General features: G+C 45.3%; 2 protein-coding genes across 2 annotated transcripts; one reads left to right on the top strand and one right to left on the bottom strand.

Moving 5' to 3' along the window:
- Positions 1-2,258: 2,258 nt before the first annotated feature.
- SNIP1 (Smad nuclear interacting protein 1) lies at positions 2,259-10,275 on the bottom strand. Its single transcript, XM_065421739.1, has 4 exons — positions 10,115-10,275; positions 9,605-9,704; positions 6,905-7,494; positions 2,259-6,199 (listed from the first exon to the last, which is right to left on the bottom strand). Exons 1-4 carry the CDS (start codon positions 10,273-10,275, stop codon positions 5,929-5,931), a joined length of 1,122 nt encoding a protein of 373 aa, XP_065277811.1. The 3' UTR covers positions 2,259-5,928.
- Positions 10,276-11,140: 865 nt separating this feature from the next.
- DNALI1 (dynein axonemal light intermediate chain 1) lies at positions 11,141-18,685 on the top strand. The gene is made up of 6 exons (XM_065421768.1): positions 11,141-11,297; positions 12,490-12,629; positions 13,524-13,693; positions 14,661-14,839; positions 15,501-15,665; positions 18,336-18,685. Exons 1-6 carry the CDS (start codon positions 11,217-11,219, stop codon positions 18,369-18,371), a joined length of 771 nt encoding a protein of 256 aa, XP_065277840.1. The 5' UTR covers positions 11,141-11,216; the 3' UTR covers positions 18,372-18,685.
- Positions 18,686-22,891: the final 4,206 nt, after the last annotated feature.

Genomic DNA, 22,891 nt, shown 5'->3' with positions numbered 1-22,891 from the left:
CCTTGCACCGACCCCCCCCGATCCCCCCTCCACCGACCCCACCGCACCGAGCCCCCCCGGGACCCCCTCCACCCTGCCCCCCCGGGACCCTCCTTGCACCGACCCCCCCCGATCCCCCCTCCACCGACCCCACCGCACCGAGCCCCCCCGGGATCCCCCTTGCACCGACCCCCCCCCGGGACACCCCTCCACCGAGCCCCGCCCCGGGACCCCCTCCATCCAGCACCGACCCTCCCACCCCAGGACCCTCCTTGCACCGACCCCCCCGGACCCCCATCCACCCAGCACCGACCCTCCCCTGGGACCCTCCTTGCACCGAGCCCCCCCCCCCGGGACCCCCTCCCATGATCCCCCTTGCACCGAGCCCCCCACCCCGGGACACCCCTCCACCCTGCACCGACCCTCCCCCGGGACCCTCCTTGCACCGAGCCCCCCCCGGGACCCCCTCCACCCTGCACCGAGCCCCCCCCCCGGGATCCCCTGCACCGAGCCCCCCCCCGGGACCCTCTCCACCCAGCACCGACCCCCCCGGGACCCCCTCCACCCAGCACCGACCCTCCCCTGGGACCCTCCTTGCACCAAGCCCCCCCCCGAGGCCCCCCCCCAGGATCCCCTCCACCCTGCACCGAGCCCCCCCCCCGGGATCCCCTGCACCCAGCACCGACCCTCCCCTGGGACCCTCCTTGCACCAAGCCCCCCCCCCCGAGGCCCCCCCCAGGATCCCCCTTGCACCGAGCCCCCCACCCCAGGACCCCCCGGGATCCCACCACACTGACCCCCCCGGGACACCCCTCCACCGACCCCCCTCAGGACCCCCTCTACCCTGCCCCCCGGGATCCCCCTTGCACCGAGCCCCCCCCCAGACCCCCTCCACCAACCTCCCCCCCCCCCCCCCCGGGATCCCCTTTGCACCCACCCGTTTTCATTAGCCTAGTCACTACTTGCTCTTCTCTGGAGTCAGGTTAATCTCTTACAGTGACCTTACTGTAATCTTATCAGTTGTTCTCCAAATAAGCTGGTCTTTAATTAGCCCTGGTTACTAACTATGCAAACCTCACATGATTTTGTTTTGCTTCTCTAGCAAAATGATCAGTTAGTTTCTTGTAAAGAAAACGTACTTCCCAAGGGGCATTATTGGATAGGTCAGACTTTATTGAGATTTTTGAAACAAGTTTGTCTGGATGTTTGTAATGTCCTTCATTGTCCCCTTGGAACATACTGTAGCTTGTCAAGGGCTCTGCTCCTGCTACACACAGCAATGTGGTCTTCCCTCTCTGATTTCTATGCATTATCACTTACTTTCCAGAAGATTTAGAAATACTAAAGCTACATCCACAAGTGGCTTCATTTCCTCCATTTTTGCTGAAGATTCAAGTTACTGACACCAACTAATAAGCATGCGACACACAGGAGTGCCTGTAAGGCCGTCTGCACTGGAAAGTTGTACTGCTCTAGCTATATTGGTATAATTAAAGCAGTACACACCTCTAGTGTGGATGCAGTTAGGTGACTATAAAGCTGTGCTAACCCCATATAGCTATTCCTGTATAGGACAGGGAATAAGCTATACTGGTGTAACTGCATCCACAGTTTGTACCAAGTATCAGAGGGGTAGCTGTGTTAGTCTGGATCTGTAAAAAGCAACAGAGTCCTGGGGCACCTTATAGACTAACAGACATATTGGAGCATAAGCTTTTCTGGGTGAATACCCACTTCGTCAGTATATCTGTATCAGTTAAAATAAATTTAAAAAAATCAACCCCTCACCCAACATAGTTACATCAGTACAATTGTCAGTGTAGACAGGCCTATGGCACGGACTTATTTCATAGCTCTAGTCATGTAACATGGATCAGGGTTATTAAGGTTTCTCTCTCAGCACTAGTCAGATATCCAATGGGTCCAGTAATCAACAGCATGTTTCTCATTTGTTCTCTTTGTAACCTTTACAGCTGCCCAGCTGATCCCAGCTTCCTCAAACCCCCCTCCCCCCCAATTGATCTGGGAAGCAACTACTCTCTTCCTGCTCCACATCCTTCTCCAGACTCACCTCTCCCAGAACACAAAGAAGTCAGCCAATTAATGATGGCTAGATTAAAGGGTATATGAAGAAAGGCTTTAATATAAGAAATGGAAAAACTGTATATTGATATGTGTTCTCTTCCCCTGCGCTACTGCAGTATTAATAAGAACAGTAATATCCTTGCACTGGCACCTTTGTTAAAAAACACATTCACCATACCATTTAAAACAGGGTCTGATGAAATTCTAGAATTTTAATTTAAAATGGATTTTATACATTTGACTTGATACAAACTTAACATACTTTTGAACATACTGTATGCTAAATACTGTGCCATTTATAACAAAGTGTAGACACAACCATTCAAAAAAGATACAACTGGTATATTTCCACATACTGTAGTAAAACAAAGTTTTCCCATAGGTAAAACTCTGTTCCAAATGGAAAGATGTCACAAAATGTAAACCTCTGTGATACTTAGCAAATGGCAGCTAGGTTGAACTGCCTTAAGATATTTTTAAAAGATGCAGGCTTTTAAATAATTTAAGGAAAATTAAAAACATCATATTTGAACCAATACTTCAATCACCAACAGTAAAACATTACATTGCATTGGTAGTCACTGGGCTGGCACATGCCCACATTGGGGCAAGCTAGTTCCCAGGAAAAGCAGGACAGAGTGACGGAAAGAAATACTGAGTAAAATTCTTATATTGTCCAAGCAGGTCAATTTATGGGCCCAATCCTGCAAACACTTAAGCACATCAGTTGCATAATATTAATAGTCCTAACTTTACATACATGCATATCTGTAGGCATCTTAAGTGTTTTCATGGCCTGATACAAGGAGTCATCAGATTTTACACTAAAAAAAGGCAAGAAATCATTTGCACATAAATTTGGATGTTGCATTTAGAAAGAGGGTTGCTTTGGTTTTCACACCACTACTCAGTGTTGGTGTACTACAGTTGTTGGATTCCACCACAAGAAACCTGTTTGGTCTAGCATAAAAAACGACCCCAACTGATGCAGTACAACAAAATCAAAATAATAGTTTTGTGCTATTGTACACAGTGTAATCAAGTCTGAAAAGGGTAATTCACAAATTATCACATCGTACACTATTTAGGAATGTCACTAGACATTTCATCATACTTCCATACCCATGATTGGACATGGCTTCAGCCTGAAGCAAATCAATGCCGCTCCTTAGATGGAGCTGATAGGGTCACAAATCAGCAACATTCAGGAAGTGTATAAATAGTGAACAAATCTGAAAAAAGTGTTCTACTCATATTTTTCATCCCACCTTTACATCACAGCTATGAGTATTTGAGCTCTGTGTCTTCTCTTTGTGGAAGGAAGATCCATTCTAATGGGCCAGTGTCGCATTTATTAAAAAGAAATAAGTACTGCACTTTATTAGGCTTTATATATTCTGTTTTGTCTAACTAGGTTAAACTTGTTGAGCTAGTTTCAGCCAACATTTTAATTTTAAAAATAATCCAAATGTGCTGGTGACACTTTCTGAAAAAAGTAAAGATTTAGGGCAAACTAGCCCATCTTTCATAGTACTGGTCGAACCTGTCAGGTCATATATCTAATACGTTTGGTGATCTCAGCACTCCTTAATGGATATATGTCCACATTCCAGAAGTTACAACACAACAGGAAATCACAGACACTAAACTTGGTTAGATATCATGCAGCCACGCAAGGGTTTCAGGCATTGCCCAGCAATAGCAGATGTGCACACAGCTCTGGTTTGAGCCATATGCACCCCCTCTCTCACTTTCAAAACACACTTTCAAAACAAACTTACTGCATTTTTAAGAGTGTACAGATAGGATCTGCCAGAGTAGAACATAAAATCACCTAGCTGGAGTCTTTGGTGACCTCAGTACCTGATGGGTGTACATGCAGATTACAAAATAAACATGCAACAGCACAGGTGGCACACAGACACCAAAAACTAGGATGGCTTGGGTGCTGCTGGTAGAAGTGAGAGATTGCTCAGCTCTGCGAGAAGTATACTCAGCGCGGGTTTGAATTACATGTGATCACTCCGATTGTAAAGCAAACACACAACATAATCTTCAAGTGTACACACGCAGATCTGCCACTGAGCCATGAAACCACATTAATGCCATTTGTAAAGATGAGAGATTTCATCCTATGAGTGGTACTCCTGCTTTTTATGACGAAATAAAGTAGTACTATAGTATTAACAAAAAATAAAAGTAATGAATTACCAAACTGTAATACAATTCTAGAATTATCTACATTTCACCTATCTAGCCTTTCCTTGCTGTATGTATTACAGCATTCTAAGCAATTTATACCCTCAATCTTAGAATTTCCCCCACCCTATCTTTTTGTATTTGTGGGTTTTTATTAAAAATATATATAGTATCTATTTCAGAGAATATAAAGCAAAACCAAGTTGGACACTAGAAAAACATTACAACTAAAGGCAGCTAGGGCTAAATTTATAAATTCTTTATTTAAAAACCCCAGAGTACATATAAAGGACAGTCTGCTATCCAAAGCACATTCTTCTTATGCCTACCGTTTGAAAACCTGCATTTACACCCCATATTTACACAATAAACTTTAGTTGCGTGTGTGTGTGTGTGTGTGTGTGTGTGTGTGTGTGTGTATATAATATACAACTTATGTATATACACACAAGAAGTATATACATAACACATGAAGGCAGTATGTGCCCATAAATCACAAATGCGAGGGAAAATTAGTAATCAAAGTGAAATAAGTTACATTTCTTGTATCAAGGTAAAACTCAGGAGGAAGATGTCTGAATATATGCAAAGCTAAATAGTTCCAAGTTTTGAAAATGTTTCTCGGAAACAAACTTTTCACAATGATAAAGTATTGACTGTTTTCTGTTACATGCAGGTGAAAAGGAGTATTTCAGACATGACAGTATAATATTTTCCACAAACTAAAATTAAAAAATAATAATAGTGCAAATGATGGTTAAAACATTGGATATTTTTCTTTTTGATGGTAACATATAATTAAATGCAGAAATTATGTGAAAAGATTCATGGGGCAGAGTGGTGTCAAAGTAACAAAAAATCTAGCTTCAAATATGGACCAAAATCAGTATCCAGAGGCAACGTCAGCAAACATTTACAACATACTGAGTGCACACAGCCTTCGACAGCAAGCCACACTATCATAACTTAAGGTCCCATGAAGCATTTTCTTTCATTTCAAACTACACTGCCTATAAATTACAAGGTATTCCGGTGAAATGTCCTTCCCTGAAAAATCATTTCAATGCAAACTGGCTACCCAAATTATATTACTATAAAGAAGATTTGCAGCATATCTTCCTTTTCAATGAAAACAAACCTGGTCAATTCCTCCCCTTAGTGAGTGGTTTGCTCTGGGTGTACAATTCAGCAAATCACATCAAATAATTGGACACTACAAAACATCAGATCATGTTCACTGTAACTAAGCTTCTAGTTAAGAATAAAGGAGCAATTTCAAAGGATTGTCGAAAAACAGTTTGCAAAACCATGTTCTTTTTAAAAATGCCTATTTTGTTCCATATCCTTTAAGTACAACCTTACATATTTATTTTTACGTCTGATGAAGAGCTCCATCACTGGAACTCTCTCTTTCAGGTGCCTTCTATTCTTTTTCTTATTAGGGAGAATCCTCTTAAAGCAAAGGCTGTATTTCCTGATGAGTTTCAAAACTACAAAGGAGATGAATAAGTCAGGAGTTTCCCAAAATAAACTACAGCGAGAGCTGATCAGCAACAGAGGAAAGACTTTAAGGCAATAAGAGGCATCAGTGCTGTGATGCTCCAACGTTCATATCCAGATTCAAGTTCTATTGAAAGAAGATCTTTGAAGTCTCTTTCTGATCTGTTAACTGTCTGACTCCTCCTCCTCCTCCTCCTCTTCCTCCTCCCCCTCTGGTTTCCTGTCCACCTCAGATGTATCTGAAGATTCGTGGAGAAGGACGTACTCCCTGCTGCTGAACCCAAACTTCAGCACATCCTTTTCTTTCAATTCATAGTAACGTTGAGGTTCAATCCGTTGGTTATTTAGGAAAGTACCATTGCCAGAGCCAAGGTCAATGATGTAAGGCTTGACTCTGCGGCCAACTGTACCATCGGCACGGGTGTACTCCACAAGCCTGGCAAAAACAGAAACAACCTTTAAACCATAATGAAAGAAGTATAAACAGCCACTTCACGCTGTTAATAAAAACGGAGATGGATCTTTCAGAATAACCTCAAGATAGCTAATACCTCAATTTCCAAAAGATCTCATTAAATACAGAAAGTTAAGTCTCTGAAAAGATGCGAGGCACTCAGCCTGCCTAAAAATTTCTCACCATGAGCTGAAGTTAAATGAAAGCCTGTGCCATGTTTTAAACATTAAAAAGTTCAAGATTAGTAATATACAAGAGATAATTAATTCCGTCAATAAACAACTCCTCTGCCTCCAGCGGTGGGCAATCCCTGCTGCTCCCAAGGAAAGCCAGCACTCCATATTGTGTTGGGCCAATCTGGCAATGCTCCTTTTAACCTTTAACCTATCAAGCATGACTGCAAGTGTTACTCCGGTTCCAATGTACGTCAGATTCTATTTCGAATACTGCTGTACTCTTTGCCTTACTTAAAGGCTGCTTATAGTTAGATGTGAGGAATCAAAGTTAATTTTGATTACTGCTAAAAGGATACGCAGCTGTTGTACATAAAAACTGGCTAATTCTGAAATAGAAGATAAATTTATAGATCTACTAGTTTGCAGAGGGTTTTGAGTACCCAACATACTATTCACTTCTAGCCTCCACTACAATCTGGTTTCCTAGGCAGGCACAGTGAGTAACACTTACCGATACTGAAACACAGCATGCTGTTTGGAGCAAGAGGGGTGGTCAATAGGAATATCTGCGATTCTTCGGTGCCTGCCCAGCAGGTAAGCACTCTGTCTGTGAATGTACATGACTGGGAGAACCTCATCATTCTTAAAAGGGTAGAGACGCCATCGTTTCTTTGGAATCCGAGCTTCCGGGGGCTCGCTATATTTAATCACAACACCTCGGAAGGTGTTTGAATCCTCTAGGAGTGCACCAGACAGTTCAAAACTTGGTTTCTCCTTATTTGTTGGATCTTTGTCTTTATTTTCACCATCAGGTTTACCAAGGTCCAGAGTCTCATCACCACTGCTTGCTTCATTCTTCTGGCGATGCTCACGTCTTCTCTCGTTATAAAATTCCCTCTCCACTTGCTGCTCACGGAGATTTTGGGCATTCCTCTCTCTTTCATGCCCTCGACCTCCTGGCCTTTCATTGGGATTTTTCCTTCTCTTTGAATGATCTCTGTGTCTGTCTCTGTCACCACTTCTATCTCGTCTGTGTTCTTGCTCTGACTGATCTCTGTGCTGTCGTTCCTCATGTCCTCTCCGGGAATGGTCATCTCGCTCCTGTAACAAAAAAAACCTTACAGTGATCTATTTAGAATTAAAGATGAAAACACACAGGGAATTTTGTTTGGTCTTTAAAATTTGAATTTAATATGAGACTATAGAACAAAACTCAATCATCAAGTATACAGGTTTTTAAAATGTGGATGAAAATGACTTCCTCATTCACCTGCTAAGACCCATGTTCAGGTCTCTGAGTTACAGTAAATAAAATTAGCTCCAGAAGAGAACACAGACCTGCATTCCCTGCACTGAATTAGGGGTTGATGAGATGACTGACTGTTCAGGGAATATGTGACCATGAACTCATGTTTTGTAAGATAAATATAAGCAGAATCAGTTTTCAGTTACTTTATTCTAAAAAGTAGAGGTTCTTGAGTTACATACAATTTACTAGTATTTGGCTTCTTAGCTTAAATGATATATTATTATAAACATTTATATTAGGGTAGCACCCCAAAAGCCCCACTGAGGATTATGCTGGGTCCTGTACAGACAGAAGATAATCCTTGGCCTGGAAGGTTTACAATCTAAAAATTAAATTCAAATATTTGATATTTTCTATGCTCTAACAGTTTGGTCACTTCCACACATGGAAAAATACCACTTAAACCAAGTTTCTAAACTACTGCTGACATTTCACAGACCAATGTTTAGAATAAATTTTCCCAATATTTTGCCTATTCCGTTTTCTGCATGTTTCAGTACTATCGACACTTGCATAAACCCTAAATCTTTCTTCCCTCAGAATTCTTCTGCTTTGCCTGCTTATTCCCTGCCTGAACTCAACAGCCACAGTTTTCTAGTCATTCCATTATGCAACCCTCTTTGTAAGAGATTCCTCTCATAGTTTATCTCACTTACCAACATCCCATATCTTGGTTCTCAGTTTCCCCAAGAAGGGTACCATGGACCACATGTGTGAGTAACACTCTTGTCTAGTGCTCTTCAATATTAAAGTTGGAAAAATAATCCCCGACTATAACTCAGTAATTTTTATGTTATTGATTTAGGCCCTGTCTACACTACAACTTATGTCAGCAAAACTTATGTTGCTCAGGGGTGTGAAAAAAAACCATCCCCTTGAGCAACGTAAGTTTCGCCGAGAGCTTCTCCTGCTGACAAAGCTACCATCGCCCATTAGGGGTGCTTTAACTATGTTGACGGGAGAGCTCTCTTCTGTCGGCATAAAGCTGCTGACTACATAGAATCATAGAACGAGAGGTCATCTAGTCCAGTCCCCTGCACTCATGGCAGGACTAGGTATTATCTAGACCATCCCTGACAGGTATTTGCCTAACCTACTCTTAAAAATCCCCAATTCCACAACCTCCCTAGGCAATTTATTCCAGTGCTTAACCACCCTTATGGCAGGAGACTCAAGGAGCTTGGCTTGTTTAGCCTGACAAAACAAAGACTGAGGGGAGATCTGATTGCTCTCTATAAATACATCAAAGGGATAGATACCAAAGAGGGAAAGGAGTTAAGTGAAGCACAGCATTCCACATTTTCAGTTTTTGCAGTAATTCAGCCAGAGGTTATGGGTCTAGTATAGGAGTGGATGGGTGAGGTTCTGGAGCCTATAATGTCAGGAGATCAGACTAGATAATCATGATGGTCCCTTTTGGCCTTAAAGTCTATGAATCTTGCTGCTGTCACCAAGGGGCCAAGCCAGCATACTACTCCACGTGATCAGAATCCTGTGCCTAGGTGTGACAACACTGAAATCAACAGCACTCTGTGCAAATGGAAAGCTTGCAGGGTAAGGTGTACCATGACAAAGTCCTGACACGCTTACTGAATCATTAACAGCTAATTCCTGTGGATACTCAACCATTTACTGCAAAATCAGAGGTAGTTATAATTTGTTTGTTTTTAAGAGTTAAATATGTTCCCGAATGTACAAATTACAATAACTGATAAAAGAAAATATTGGGGTAATCAAGTGATAAATTAGTCACATCACCCCATTTAGACCCAGTTCCCACATTTACTCTATGCAGACAGACAATTGTGGTTTCACAGACCCCCACTGATTTCAAGGAGGAGGTTAGTCCCGTGGAGTAATTTTCAAGACTGGGGCTTTAATGTTTAATATCCAGTAAATTACCTGCTTTACTTTGACTACAATATGATGAGGGCTTCTACTTCTTTTACTTCGAGACTTGCTTCTTTTAGCAGAGGACTTGTTCTTTCTTTTTGCTGGTGACCTTTAAATATTAAAAAAATGATTTGTTGGGTCCACAGTCCCCAAGAAAAAAAGGAAAGGAAGAGAGTCTGTGCAAAATGCACAGGGTAATTTAACCTTAACCTACAGCTACCACTGCACTGTATTGTGTCGTGGGAGGATGGGATGGTGGTGAAGGGTGGGAGGGTCTCCCCACTGTGTGTATTTGGGGGTGGGGGAGATGAATTGGCCTTACAGGAGAAAGTGGGGGGATGAGGAGGGCATTGAGGGAGGGGCCGGGGAGGGATTGGTGGGCTCTCCCCAGGGGGCACGGGGTCCCCCCAGCTCAAGGCGTCCAGCGGAGCCCCAGGGACCGCCCGAGAGGATGAGCGGGGTCTCCCCACTAGGAGCCCCCGCCCCAGTTGTAGCGGGGTAAGCGCTGGCGGCCGGTACCTGCTGCGGCCCGGCCGGGCCAGGCCCTGCTCCCGCTCGGCAGGGGGGGACTGGCTGCCCCGGGCGGAGCGGGAGCGCCGGGGGCTCCGCTTCTCTGCCACTTCCTGTTGTTCCTGCCGCCGCCGCTTCCGCCGCCGCCGCTCGGTCTCGGCCTCCTCCATGGCTGCGGCCGGGGCCTAGGAGCCGAGTTTCGGCCGCAAGTCCCCGGCAGGCGGAGAAGCAGCGGCTGCGCAAGGCCTCCGGTCACCCGCAAACGGGAAGAGCGACTCCGTCTACGTCCACTTCCGCTTCCGGGGCAAGCGCGCAGAGTCAGCCGGAAGCACTCCTGCCAGGCGGCGGGGCTTGCTAGGGCGGCTGCTCCGCTCATGGCGTTCCTGCCGCGTCCGGGCCCGGCGGGATCACAGTGCGCTGCGCTCGCGGAGTGCGGGGCGGCGGCCCGGGAACGGGCTAACAGGCGGGCTGGGATCGAGGGGCTGGAGGCTGACGGTGGGTGGCCGCGGGCGGGAAAAGCAGGGGACGGGCGGGGAGTCCGCCCCTGTCACCGCGTGATTTGCACGAGGACCGGACCCGCCGCCCAGTACATTTCCACCCCCGGCTCCGATTCGCCCCCTTTGCCCCTCTTTAACCCCTGTCAACAGCGGTCCGCAGACTCCCAGGGGTATAAGGGCAGGGTGGAGGGCAGTGGCTTCAGCAGATGTACTGAGCATGCTCAGTACCGCCAGGAGCACAGTACTACGGAGAGCACTTTAGTACACTACACCGGCCGCGGGCAGCGCGTTCCTGAGCCGGGCTCTCTGCGAGCGCCCCTGGAGGCGGCTGCTGGGCGGCCTGCTCAGGGATCGGCTGGGCTGGCTTGGCAGCGTGAGCTTCGAGGTGCGGTTCCCCGCCTTGTTCTCGCTCACTTCTGATGGGCCGGCCGAGACGCTTTACACTCTGCGCATGCGCCATCGTCTACCTGGCGCATGCGCGTCCAGCCATCGTCTGATCTCTTGCATACGAGCGCCGGGGGGGACGTCATGACGAAATGACGCTGCGGCGCGGCTCGTTGTTGCCATGGTGATGGTACACAGCTCACGGGGAGAGTGCGGGCCTCGGAGCCGCCATGATCCCCCCGGCGGACTCGCTGCTCCGCTACGAGACCCCGGTGCTGGTGAGCCGCAACCCGGAGAAGCGCTCCCCGAAGGTGAAGGCGCTGCGGGGGACGGGCCCGGGATGCGGGGCCGCTGTATGAGGGCGAACCGGGATATTGGGGCAGCTGCGGGGGGGCAGGGAGGACTGACCAGTGGGGAGGGGATGCGTGGGGGGGGGGTCAGGGTTGAGCTGGGGGTACATGGGGAGGGCTGACCAGTGGGGGGGGTCAGGGCTGAGCTGTGGGTACATGGGGAGGGGGTGCAGGGAGGGCTGAGCTGTGGGGAGGGGGGGTCAGGGTTGAGCTGGGAGTACATGGGGAGGAAGTGCGGGGAGGGCTGAGCTGTGGGGAGGGGGGGTCAGGGTTGAGCTGGGGGTACATGGGGAGGGGGTGCGGGGAGGGGGGTCGGTTGAGCTGTGGGTACATGGGGAGGGGGTGCGGGGAGGGCTGACCAGTGGGGGGGGGGTCAGGGTTGAGCTGGGGGTACATGGGGAGGGGGTGCGGGGAGGGCTGACCAGTGGGGGGGGGGTCAGGGTTGAGCTGGGGGTACATGGGGAGGGGGTGCGGGGAGGGCTGGGGTGCAGGGAGGGGGGTCGGTTGAGCTGGGGGTACATGGGGAGAGGGTGCGGGGAGGGCTGACCAGTGGGGGGGTCAGGGTTGAGCTGGGGGTACATGGGGAGGGGGTGCGGGGAGGGCTGAGCTGTGGGGAGGGGGGGTCAAGGTTGAGCTGGGGGTACATGGGGAGGGGGTGCGGGGAGGGCTGAGCTGTGGGGAGGGGGGTCGGTTGAGCTGGGGGTACATGGGAAGGAGGTGTGGGGGGGGGGGGCAGAGGGATGTAAAGGATGGAGCATGTGGAAGGCCTAAGATGGGGACTCTAGGGGTGACCCTGTTGGAGGTGTGTGTATGAAATGGGGACATAGGGGGCCTGTGTGTGTTTGTGAGAGAAGTCCTTAAAGGGTCATAAAGAGCCTGTTTTTCCTTCCCCACGTGTGCTGAGTCTTTGTGGGGAAGGGCTTTCTCTTTTCTCCTGACTTGCATAGATCCTCTGAACATGTGGGAGAGGGGTGTGTGAATGGGGGAATGGGCAGGAAGGAGTGGGGGTAGAGGAGGATGAGGGGGAGGTTGGCTTCCCTTGTGGGATCAGCGGCCTCCTCTGCCCCAGTGTCTCTCTGGGTCTGCTTCCCCACACGCTATTGCTGGAATGTGTGCCCTGCCTGTATAGTCCCAGGATGTTTCTCATTTGCAGGCGCGTTCTTTGAAAGTGAGTCCTCAGCAGCCTGTGTCAACAGGACCTGTGCCACCTCCTCCAAAACCCAAGACGACTCCTACAGCTGTAGATCCAACAAAACAGGCAGAGGAAATCTTAAACGCAATCCTGCCACCAAGGTAAGAAACTGCTCTTTCCCCCTTTCACCATGGTCCTAGGATGCCAGGAAGAGTCAGCAATGTAAAATTCTAACGTGGAGAGCAAGGGAAGTTGGGATTCAGTGAATGTCACAAAATGGTGTTGGGGAGAGAGTGGGGGATGGATTTCTAGCTAAATGAAATGTTTGTGCCTGTCAATGAATGTGGCCCATCTAATAGCTGGTTATTCGTGCTGGGTGATGAGTGGTAGTTAAATAAGTATGTTGTCTAATTTGTATCAATATTGGCTCTTTCTGAATCTGACAAAGATGCTTTCCTCAATGATGTGTTGAGGTAGCAAATGCCCCTGATGAATTATACATCAGTTTTAAAAGTAATATAATAAAAAAAAAAAAATCCTGACATTGCTGTATTAGACACAAAGCAGCAGTCCCCAAGCCTTTTTAAGTCTTCTGTCTTGCTTGATGGCCGTGTAGTGTGCAGTTAGCCATGTTTGCTGTCATCCAAGTGTTGTGTAACTAAAAGTTCCTGCCTTGCTACGTACATGTGTAAAACGCAGGCGCTCCCTCTGTTGTTGAAATGCCAGTTCAGTGGGGATAATGAAAGATGCAAAGGCAGCATTTGTTTAGGGATCAGGACAATTATCAGAAGCTGTGCTGACATTGTCTCTCAATTGTACTGACTATGGAGGGTGGAGAGAATGCTTGTATTGCACACTTCTGTGGGGGAAAAAAAAAAGGGATTCTTTCAGTTGGTGGTGGAAATCAGTGCTCAAGCATATGCTTGATTAAACCTTATCCAGAGGCAGCTCCTAGGTTGTTGCTGATAGCAGTCAGTGCTTTTATCGGCAGTGAAGCTATGATGAAGGCAATGAATATGGCTAACAAACTAATCTGTGCTGCTTTTGTGATGCAGAGAATGGGTGGAAGACAATCAGCTATGGATTCAGCAGGTGTCCACCACTCCCAGTACCCGAATGGATGTAGTTCATCTGCAGGAAGAGCTGGATCTCAAACTACAGCAAAGACAGGCTCGAGAAACTGGGATTTGTCCTGTCCGCAGGGAACTCTACTCACAATGCTTTGGTTAGTGAATACATCCAGGTCTCAGAAACCATAGCAAAAAGCTTATTTGAATGATACTAAAACGCCTGAAGTTTCTGAATAGCTCAGGACATAGGGAATGGGAAATAGAGACTTTCATCTAAGGTGTATGGGTTCCAATCCACCCTGGTCAATAGGGAATGAGAGTCATTACCATCCCATGCCTGTTTAAGGACCTGTTGATCTCAGTTCAGTTCCTGGTGGAGAGGTCCACATCAGAATTAACACAAGTAGGTCCCTGTGTGAAGTCTCAGCAAAGAACCCAAAGTCAGAATGGACACACACTTTCCTTTTTCAGCCTTAATGGGTCCCTACAGGGCAGGGTTGAGGCACAGTGCATGTGGGAAGCTTGCACTGTTATTAAACAGACTGTACTTGCCCTCTTGAGGCTGCCCAGTCTGTCACTCTAGCATCTCTCACTACTATGTAGAGATGAAGCCCTGTTGCCGCAGGAGTGCTTCCTCTTAGTGTCAGCTTGTATACAGAACAGTATTTTTAAAAAAATGTCTATATACAAGCTGACACTGAGGAGGTGTTACTGTGGCAACAGGGCATTGAACAGTAAGCTGGGATTTGTTGCATATTTGCATGGGAGGGAAAGATTCATCCAACCACACTTAGATCATACTCCAATAACTAGATTAATTCATCTTAAATTATTAAACGTCTTGGTGACACTATGCTAGTCCTCCAGCTGCTACAGACCAACCCCGGAGGCTGGAGGAAGACACCAGCCACTGATTTAGAGAGAATTCTTATTAATATAATTAATTAGTTAATTCCTTAGCAATAGGAAGCTTCAGGTCTACACTGCCTGGCCTTGAACACCTCAAATGTCATGGCCATAATTACCTTTCTAGGCACACTGGCCCATGTCAAAATGTTTGTCTTGATACCTATGTAAAACATTTTCCCTCTATCTTTATTGTTATGCCCTTTTTATTTAAAGATGAACTTATCCGTGAGGTTACGATTAACTGTGCAGAGCGGGGACTGTTGCTGCTTCGAGTCAGAGATGAAATCCGAATGACCATCGCTGCCTATCAGACACTGTATGAGAGCAGTGTTGCCTTTGGTATGAGGAAGGCATTACAGGCTGAGCAGGGCAAATCTGACATGGAAAAGAGAGTAAGTGAGGCTGTTAACTTCATAATGTACCTGTGATCTGGTACACAAATGTCTCTCTTTTATCTTCCTCATGCTGGCTCAGTAGATCATATTTTCTCACATATCTATTAGAGCATTGACAATTTTTTGCAAACAAAATCAACAAACAAAACCTTAACCATTTTTCACTCAGCTCCAGTACTTACATTTGAGTCATTTTCTGATTTCATCAATAAACTCGTTCAAAATACGCTGCTTAGATTTTTTTTTTTAATTTTCTAGTTCCACTGGGTGGCAGTAAAGATAATCAAAACACACATCTTACTGATTCCCTAAGGCTGCTTTTTAATGGATAAATTGGCTGCTATTATCATTTTTATTCTTCAAAAACTGTAAAATGCATAACTTATATCTTCATTAAAAATAACAGGAGTACTTGTGGCACCTTAGAGACTAACAAATTTATTAGAGCATAAGCTTTCGTGGGCTACAACCCACTTCTTCGGGTTGTAGCCCACGAAAGCTTATGCTCTAATAAATTTGTTAGTCTCTAAGGTGCCACAAGTACTCCTGTTATTTTTGCGGATACAGACTAACACGGCTGCTACTCTGAAACCTTATATCTTCATTGTATTTCAAAAACATAGCAATGAATGTCAGGCATATCTATGTTCTTTAAAAGATTGCAGAATTAGAAGATGAAAAGCGAGATTTGGAAAGACAAGTGAATGAGCAGAAAGCTAAATGCGAAGCTATTGAAAAACGTGAAAGTGAAAGACGGCAGGTAGAGGAGAAGAAACATGGTGAAGAGGTGCAGTTCTTGAAACGAACTAATCAGCAGTTGAAGGTTAGTAAAGAACCTGACTGCAATGTCTTGGTAGGAAAACAACTGAAGTATTTGCTTTGTAAATAGTGAGACCTGAAAATGAATTTCCCTTTAGTCTTTTGTTCTCTTAATGAAAAGGCCATATGTGCATGTATTAGTTCCTCTCTAACTTGCATTAATGTTGCACGTTCTCCAAATTCTCAAAGCTCCCTGCAGCTCTGTAGGGTGAGGAATAATGCCGTTAGTTCAAATGACTCCAAACCTTTTATGGCTAGTTAATTGATCAGTTATTGAATGCATGAGTGCAGTTGTTTCCTAGACACGGGCATTTTAGATTTCAGAATTTAAGGGACTTTTTAAAAATACGTTTGTGCTTTAAACCTGACTGATGCTCAAGGACCAAATTTTTGTGTAGACCTGACTCTAGAACAGTTGGCTGTCAGCAGAAGACACCAAGAATCTGAGAATGTTTCATCTTTAAAGCCTCATAAGTACAAAACAGAAAGCCCAAAGTAAGGCAGACAAGGAAGACAAAATTATTCCTTTGTTGCTGTGGGCCTGAAAACATTAGAATCCTCTCCCTTATGACAAGGGACAGCTTAAAATGAACTATTGCAGTAAGGGACAAAACTCCTTTGGGTTTCAGTGCAATGGGGGCTTTTCTCCCATCCATGTCTGGAGTTTTCTGTGAGTAACAGGTAACGGTAATTGGATCTCATCTATCACTGACAGAGTAGGCTGTAAAATATTCATATACTCCTGGAGTGGAATGAGGGGTGAGCAGTGTACCTGCAATTAGAAACTACCCCAGAAAGTAGACTTTTAATAGCTAAAAATTTAAAACAACATTCCACCTTATTTCTTTGGTTTATAAACAATGCAGATTATCAGGAACAAACCCTTCTATAATGATACACATAGTAAACTTTCCTAGCTTTAGGGAGCTAACTTATAAAAGAGCACAGAAATCCATTCATATTAGTCTGTGGCTTACATCTTCAAAATGGATCCTACTAACTTCTAGTTTGGTCTCACCTCTGTAGCGGGGGGAGGAAGTGAGTGGTTTCCTCCTCCTTTCCTAATGGGCTCTAGCGCTTGTCACAGGAGTGCTAGCTATTTGACCTAATGTAAACAGCTGGTAAAAAATTACTCTAGCTGTGCTGTCTGACCTAGATCACCGCAATAACTACTTACTACCTATCCACCTGCTGACCTTCACACCTTGCTTGTGGGTCAGAGGCAACTGTGCGACTTGGTTGAAGAACTTTTGGATAGGTGCTTTTGTTACAAATTTAAATGTGTGGGTTTCCACTAGAGGGCAAAGTAATGTTTGGAAGAAACTTGAATCTGAACCTGTCACATGGGCTGTGTCTGTGAACCTTTAGTCTTTTCTAATCACATGTCTTCAGCTGCATTGGAATCATAATCCTCAAGGGAACTCGATGGCAATATCACTACATTTTCTGGGAGCTTCCAGTCTGTCTCCTCTGTTTGCACCAGAATTACAGATAGTAAATGGCAGGGATGCATTACTAACTGGGTTCCTAAGGCAGGAAGCATTTACTTGGATCAGATTAAAGCATAACTACTGTATTGTAACTAGTAGTACTTCTCCAGTTGTCTGCTAGTGCTCTCTCCTGGAGCCAGAATATGTCAAAATAACTCTTCCCGTGGCTGGTTGATACATGTGGATCATGGCAGTCTAGTTCTCTTTGAGACAGAAGGAATAACTCTCACTCTAAAACAAAGCACCCTGGCTTTGGCAATTAAGATGGCTCTCCAGGCCAAAAATATTTAATTTGATGAAAGCAGGGTTTGTGTTAGCTGATCCCAGGATAACATGTCTTTGCTGTTGAAAAGTTACCTCATGCTTGTGGTAAAAATGTCTATTTAAAAGAACCTTCCTGGCCAGATCTAAATCTCTTTACTTAGCACTCAGAGCTACTTTCCTTATCTTTGACTTCATCACATTTACACTCTAGACTTCCTCAGATAATCTGTTAGCTTCAGACCACCTTGCAGAGTCTTAGGCCACAGAACGAGGTAGCCATTAGGCCAAGAATATGTTGCCACCAAGTCCATATTCCTTTCCTGAGCCAGAAGTATTTATAAAGAGCTGTACACTTACACTTGCTACCACTTATTTTGTTGATGTAAGTGCTGGAAGTTTCATACAGTACAAGCTCCCTGTGCATTAGTAGCAAGTTCTTTTATCCAGGACTTGGGCGTCAAGTTGTCTCTGTGACTGAAAAATTTGCAGTTCCCAGATACTTTTGTCTCTGAGTCAGAGCTTGCATTCCAAACCCCGAGAGCCAAATGTTTAATTTAGCAAGCTTAATACAGCCTGAAATCAGAGAACAAACCACTTTTTCAGCAACTTTTATTTAATTTCCTTTTCAATACTTTACATTATAAAATGGGTCTTTCACTGAATGGAACCACGGCCAGCTTTTAGATTTCTTCTCATAATACAACACGTCTGTACCAAGAATGAAACAAACTAATTTATAAAACATGGAGTAAGGAATGAAATAACCAGGAGGAAAATCCTGGCCTGGTTCCCCTGGAGTATTCCAGTAACTTCTTAGCATCCTCGCTCTGGAAACAATGAACAACTGTCACCTTACAGCAATGGGTGGGGTGGGGTGTAGATTGAGTCTAGTTGGACTTAATGAGTTGTTTGTCTTTCAGGCCCAACTTGAAGGCATCATTGCACCAAAGAAGTAGATTTCCTTGTGGGGCCCTGCAGGAAGAACTCATGAAACCTTTCTCTGAGCAAGGAGGTTGTGGTTAGTGACCCAGGTCTGTCTCATTCATAGTGATCCTGATTTCCACACTTAAAGTAACTAGAAACACTGGAATTGTATTCCTTCTCCCCTTCCCTATTCTAATAGATTAAAGTGTTTTGCTAATTACTGTGACCTCATTTTCAGCGACTTTTCAGCATCCAGCTCTTTGTATGCTGAACATGTCTGGGATTTGCCTCTGTGATTCTCTAACCTATCACTGTTAAGGTCATACTCTTTTTAATAAACTTTTTTGACAGTAGCACCTCTGCCTCTATTGATCTGTTAGATGCTGTACAGATTTCAGAAGTACCATACACAAAGCATTGGACTAATATCAAATGGAGGTTACTGTTCAAATACTCAGTCTGCTAAAATGAGTGTATTTTGTTTCTGGGGTGGGAGCAGGTCCAGACTCATAGCTGTACAGCTGCCAGTAATGCTGGATGTGAATGGTAAGTTGCCAGCCTGCTTTCTGCTCTTCTGAGCTGTATGTGTGGGAAAGAATAGCTCTTTCAAGCATGCTGTAACATTGCTATCCTTTCTGCTTGGTTCCCTGCTTTTCCTCATCCCAATCACTTGTCTGGGCCAGCACCTTCATTGCTATTGTGTAATGAATCCCACATCTGACTATTTTCAGTGCACTTCTGTGACATGCTTTACTGCCTGCTGAGCCCTAGCATACATCACATGTACCTCCCTAGTGTAAGAATTTGTAAAACAGGACAAAATGCAACTGGATACCTTTGGCTCAAGTGATCAACAGGCAGTTGGTGGGGCATGGTGACAATTTAAAAGTGCCAATCTTAGTTAAGGAAGGCCAAGATTTGCCCTTCATTGTGGGCAGGTTTTGGTGCATTTTCTGCCTTTCCTAGCAAGGGCCACATCTACCCCGATGGAAGGTTTAACTCTTGTAACCTTATGGCCTAGAGCCCAGCTTGGTTCTAGCCCTGAGTTCTCTTTACTGTTCATCACTACTGTTCACTATGCACAATTACCACATTGCCCAACCAAAAGTGTGATCACTTGGTGTCCTCAGTTCCTTTCAGCAAATAGAACACCTACAATTGTTTATTTTTGGTATTGTAATCCCCAACTGTGCAGCCAAGGGGGTGCTCTCTTCTCAGTAGCTGCTGTAATAGCATTTCTTTCCTAGAAACTGTGTTAGTGACAGCTTCTGGACATGCAGCTCTGTATAGGAGAGGAGAAACAGCCAGCAAGGAGCTGTGTGCACTAAGCAGCAATTGTACAAATACCAATCAGCCACAGCAGCAGTCACCCTACTTCATATCAGCCTGCCAGGGCAGTACCCTGCACAATAGCGCCCTGGCTTCTAGGCTCTATCATCACGCAAATAACAGCTACAGATCTTTAATGCACGTGTGCTCGCTGGCATACCCAATTTCAGTGCCTCAGTTCACCTTTTGAAATCTGATGTAGTAGGATGGAGGATATCAGATACAAACCCCAGAGCTTATGCCCCAGTAGTACCTGATCGTAAATATTGCAGGTTGCCAATAGCTTATTTATCTGCATTGCCTATATCCCATATTGGTTAAAACAAGTTTTATTTTAACTTCAGTATGTTTGCTGAAACCTGCTTTTGTACTACCTGATAAGGACAGCCCTGCTCTCAAACCCAAGATAGCCAATTAACTTTATGTAATATTTAGGGTCATCTTGAGCAGGGGTTCTGAACCTTTTTCTTTCTGACTCCCCCCCCAAATGCTATCCAAACTCCATGGTCCACCTGAGCTACAACACCGGTTTTTCTGCCTAGAAAAGCCAGGGCCGGCATTAGGGGGTAACAGGGCAATTGTCCAGGGCCATGTGAAGCTAAGTTGCTCAGGCTTCAGCTTCAGCCCCGGGTGACGGGCCTTGGGGTCCCAGACTTCAGCCCCATGCGGTGGGGCTTTGGCTTTCTGCCCTGGGCCTCAGCAAGTCTAATGGCAGCCTTGCTTGGCAGACCCCCTGAAACCTGCTCTTGGCCCCCCAGGGGGCCCTGGATCCCTGGTTGAGAACCACTGATCTTGAGGACATACATCTTTGCTATGTACCATTCAGAACCAGATACTAGACACTAACTTTTCACTAAAGAAAACTTAAAAAGGCATTTCCTATGCAGCTGTGTAGGGTTTTGTTCTACCGTTAACTAAAGAGGGAAGTAATTAGGAAATTAGAGTTCAGAGGAGAAAACTACTGTTAGCCATCCCCCAATCCTCTAAAAATAGCTCATTTTCAGAATCTGCAGAAAGACTTTCTAACGAGCCTTGTGACAGTGGCTGCTGAAACAAGTTTCAGCCTACGTTTTGGACCTACCAGCTGTACTCTGCTCAGCTGAGGAGGAATGAAAAGGATCATAGGGTAACAGTCATTTAAGTCATAATTCCCAGCTTCTGTTTTCACAGCGTAGGGAAAGTTATTGCAAATGAGGGCTGCATCCTTTTTCCCCATTATCTTGGACTCTAATATCCAGAAAAGAAGAAATTTTGAGGGACTTAAGATTTTATAGGGTTTTCTAAAGAAAAAAATCATGCAAGCCATCCTTCAAGCAAAGGTGCAGGAAGATCAGTTAAGGGCAGGTTACCCTGCTCGTGGGATGGTGGGTTTGGTGTTTATGGTCCCACAGACTAGGGGCCTTTGTTCCAGCAATGAAATCTTCCCTCTTTCAACATTTTCACAATAGGCCTTGGTATAGTCACTACATCAACTTAAATTTTCTTCTTTGCTAAGGAGCTATTGCAAGCTGTGTTCAGTCAGTTTGAGTCTCCTGCAGCCTTCAGTATAGTTCTGCAAGAAGAGCCTCAGTTGAAGTATCCATCTCCTATTTCACTGCAACCACACACTTTTCCACAGCCAATGGACAGAGATTTGTTCAAATTCTCTCAAGGGAGGTGGTTTTATCCTGCCGTGTCCATTGCTGCCATGGTGATACAAGTTTTTGAAAAGGATGTTAAAAAACCTACCCTGAAGTTGCCACGTGACATTAAGCATTTCTCAGTCACTCTCCAAATTCTAAGAAAGGTCAATTTGATCACTCTAGTCCCTGCTACCGAACTGCTTCCTACTGAATAGTGGCAGAAGTCCAACACTGGAGACGTTAGTCTCCTGCAGAGACTTCCATTTTGTGAATGACCTAATTAACCAGTATTTCCTGTTACTGCTTCAGTTTCTCCTTGCTCATTTTCAGCCTGAAACTTAATTTATCCCAGGCTCATTCCTTTGCCAGAATCACTCTTGGGGGCTGTGGTCCTGAAAAGCTGCAAAGTGGTTACTCACTCAAGCAAGGAATTAAGACAAGGGATTCATTTTAAGTAAGAGCAGGGCCCAGTGATGCTATAGCTCCAAAGACACAAGAACGCTTCCAAGGCATGTGTCATTCGGATGCTCAAGAACTGTGGATGGCTGAATGTCCCATGAAGTGGACAAGTGTTTGGTTTTAGCAGTGATTAGAACTCCCAGCAAGATAACCTCGCACATGCAGAGGTGAGAATTTCCAGGTTCACTCCTTAACTTTATGCCATGCCTTTGATTTCCAATAAAGATTCCCATTACTGCCATTTCCAGGGCCATGATAATTTGTTACTCTGGAAAACAGGACCTTATTCTGACAAAGGCACTAGAACATAAGTGCTGCTCCTACTTCAAATCCCACAACAACCATGGCTCTTAATAAAATTTCATCTGATTAAAAACAGCTAGTAGGCTGGAAGCCCTGTGAATGCACCCCTGCCTCAGACACATTTCCAGCATCTCTTCATCTGCCATAGCCCTTCCTTTCCCATTCCCCTGGTCTCTTAGCAAGCAGTTGTGCTGAAGAGTGCCTAATTGTGTGGTTGTTTCATGATACAGAGACATGGCTAGCAGAGTAAGTGGCAGTTAATGACGTTAGAGGCACTATTTATCTTGAATACACGGCTACCCTCAAATGAGGTAGAAAGCTTAACCTATGGCATGAATTCAAGCAATCACTTCCACTATTCCAACGCTATGATGTTTAGAGACTCCTGCATAAACAGCAAACTGCAGCTCTTAACTCAGTTCACCCCTTCTCCAAAACAATTTTGTAAATATGTTTCTATGTTTTAATTTGGTGCTAGATCACAGCATGGATTAATGTTAGCCAGGGCACTTTTACACAGAGCTGTTGTGGAAATACCATGTACTCATTAGCCGAGAGAGACCATGAAGCAAATGTGATGACATGGGGAGGGGGATAGCTCAGTGGTTTGAGCATTGGCCTGCTAAACCCAGGGTTGAGAGTTCAATCCTTGAGGGGATCACTTAAGGATCTGGGGCAAAATCAGTACTTGGTCCCGCTAGTGAAGGCAGGGGGCTGGACTCAATGACCTTTCGGGGTCCCTTCCAGCTCTATGAGATAAGTATATTTCCATATATTACCTCTATGTAAATCCATGGTACAACCACATCTTGAATACTGCATGCAGATGTGGTCACCCC

The sequence above is a fragment of the Emys orbicularis genome, chromosome 23 (assembly GCF_028017835.1).
Source record: "Emys orbicularis isolate rEmyOrb1 chromosome 23, rEmyOrb1.hap1, whole genome shotgun sequence".
NCBI lineage: Eukaryota > Metazoa > Chordata > Testudines > Emydidae > Emys > Emys orbicularis.
This window is presented reverse-complemented; position numbering and strand designations above follow the sequence as displayed.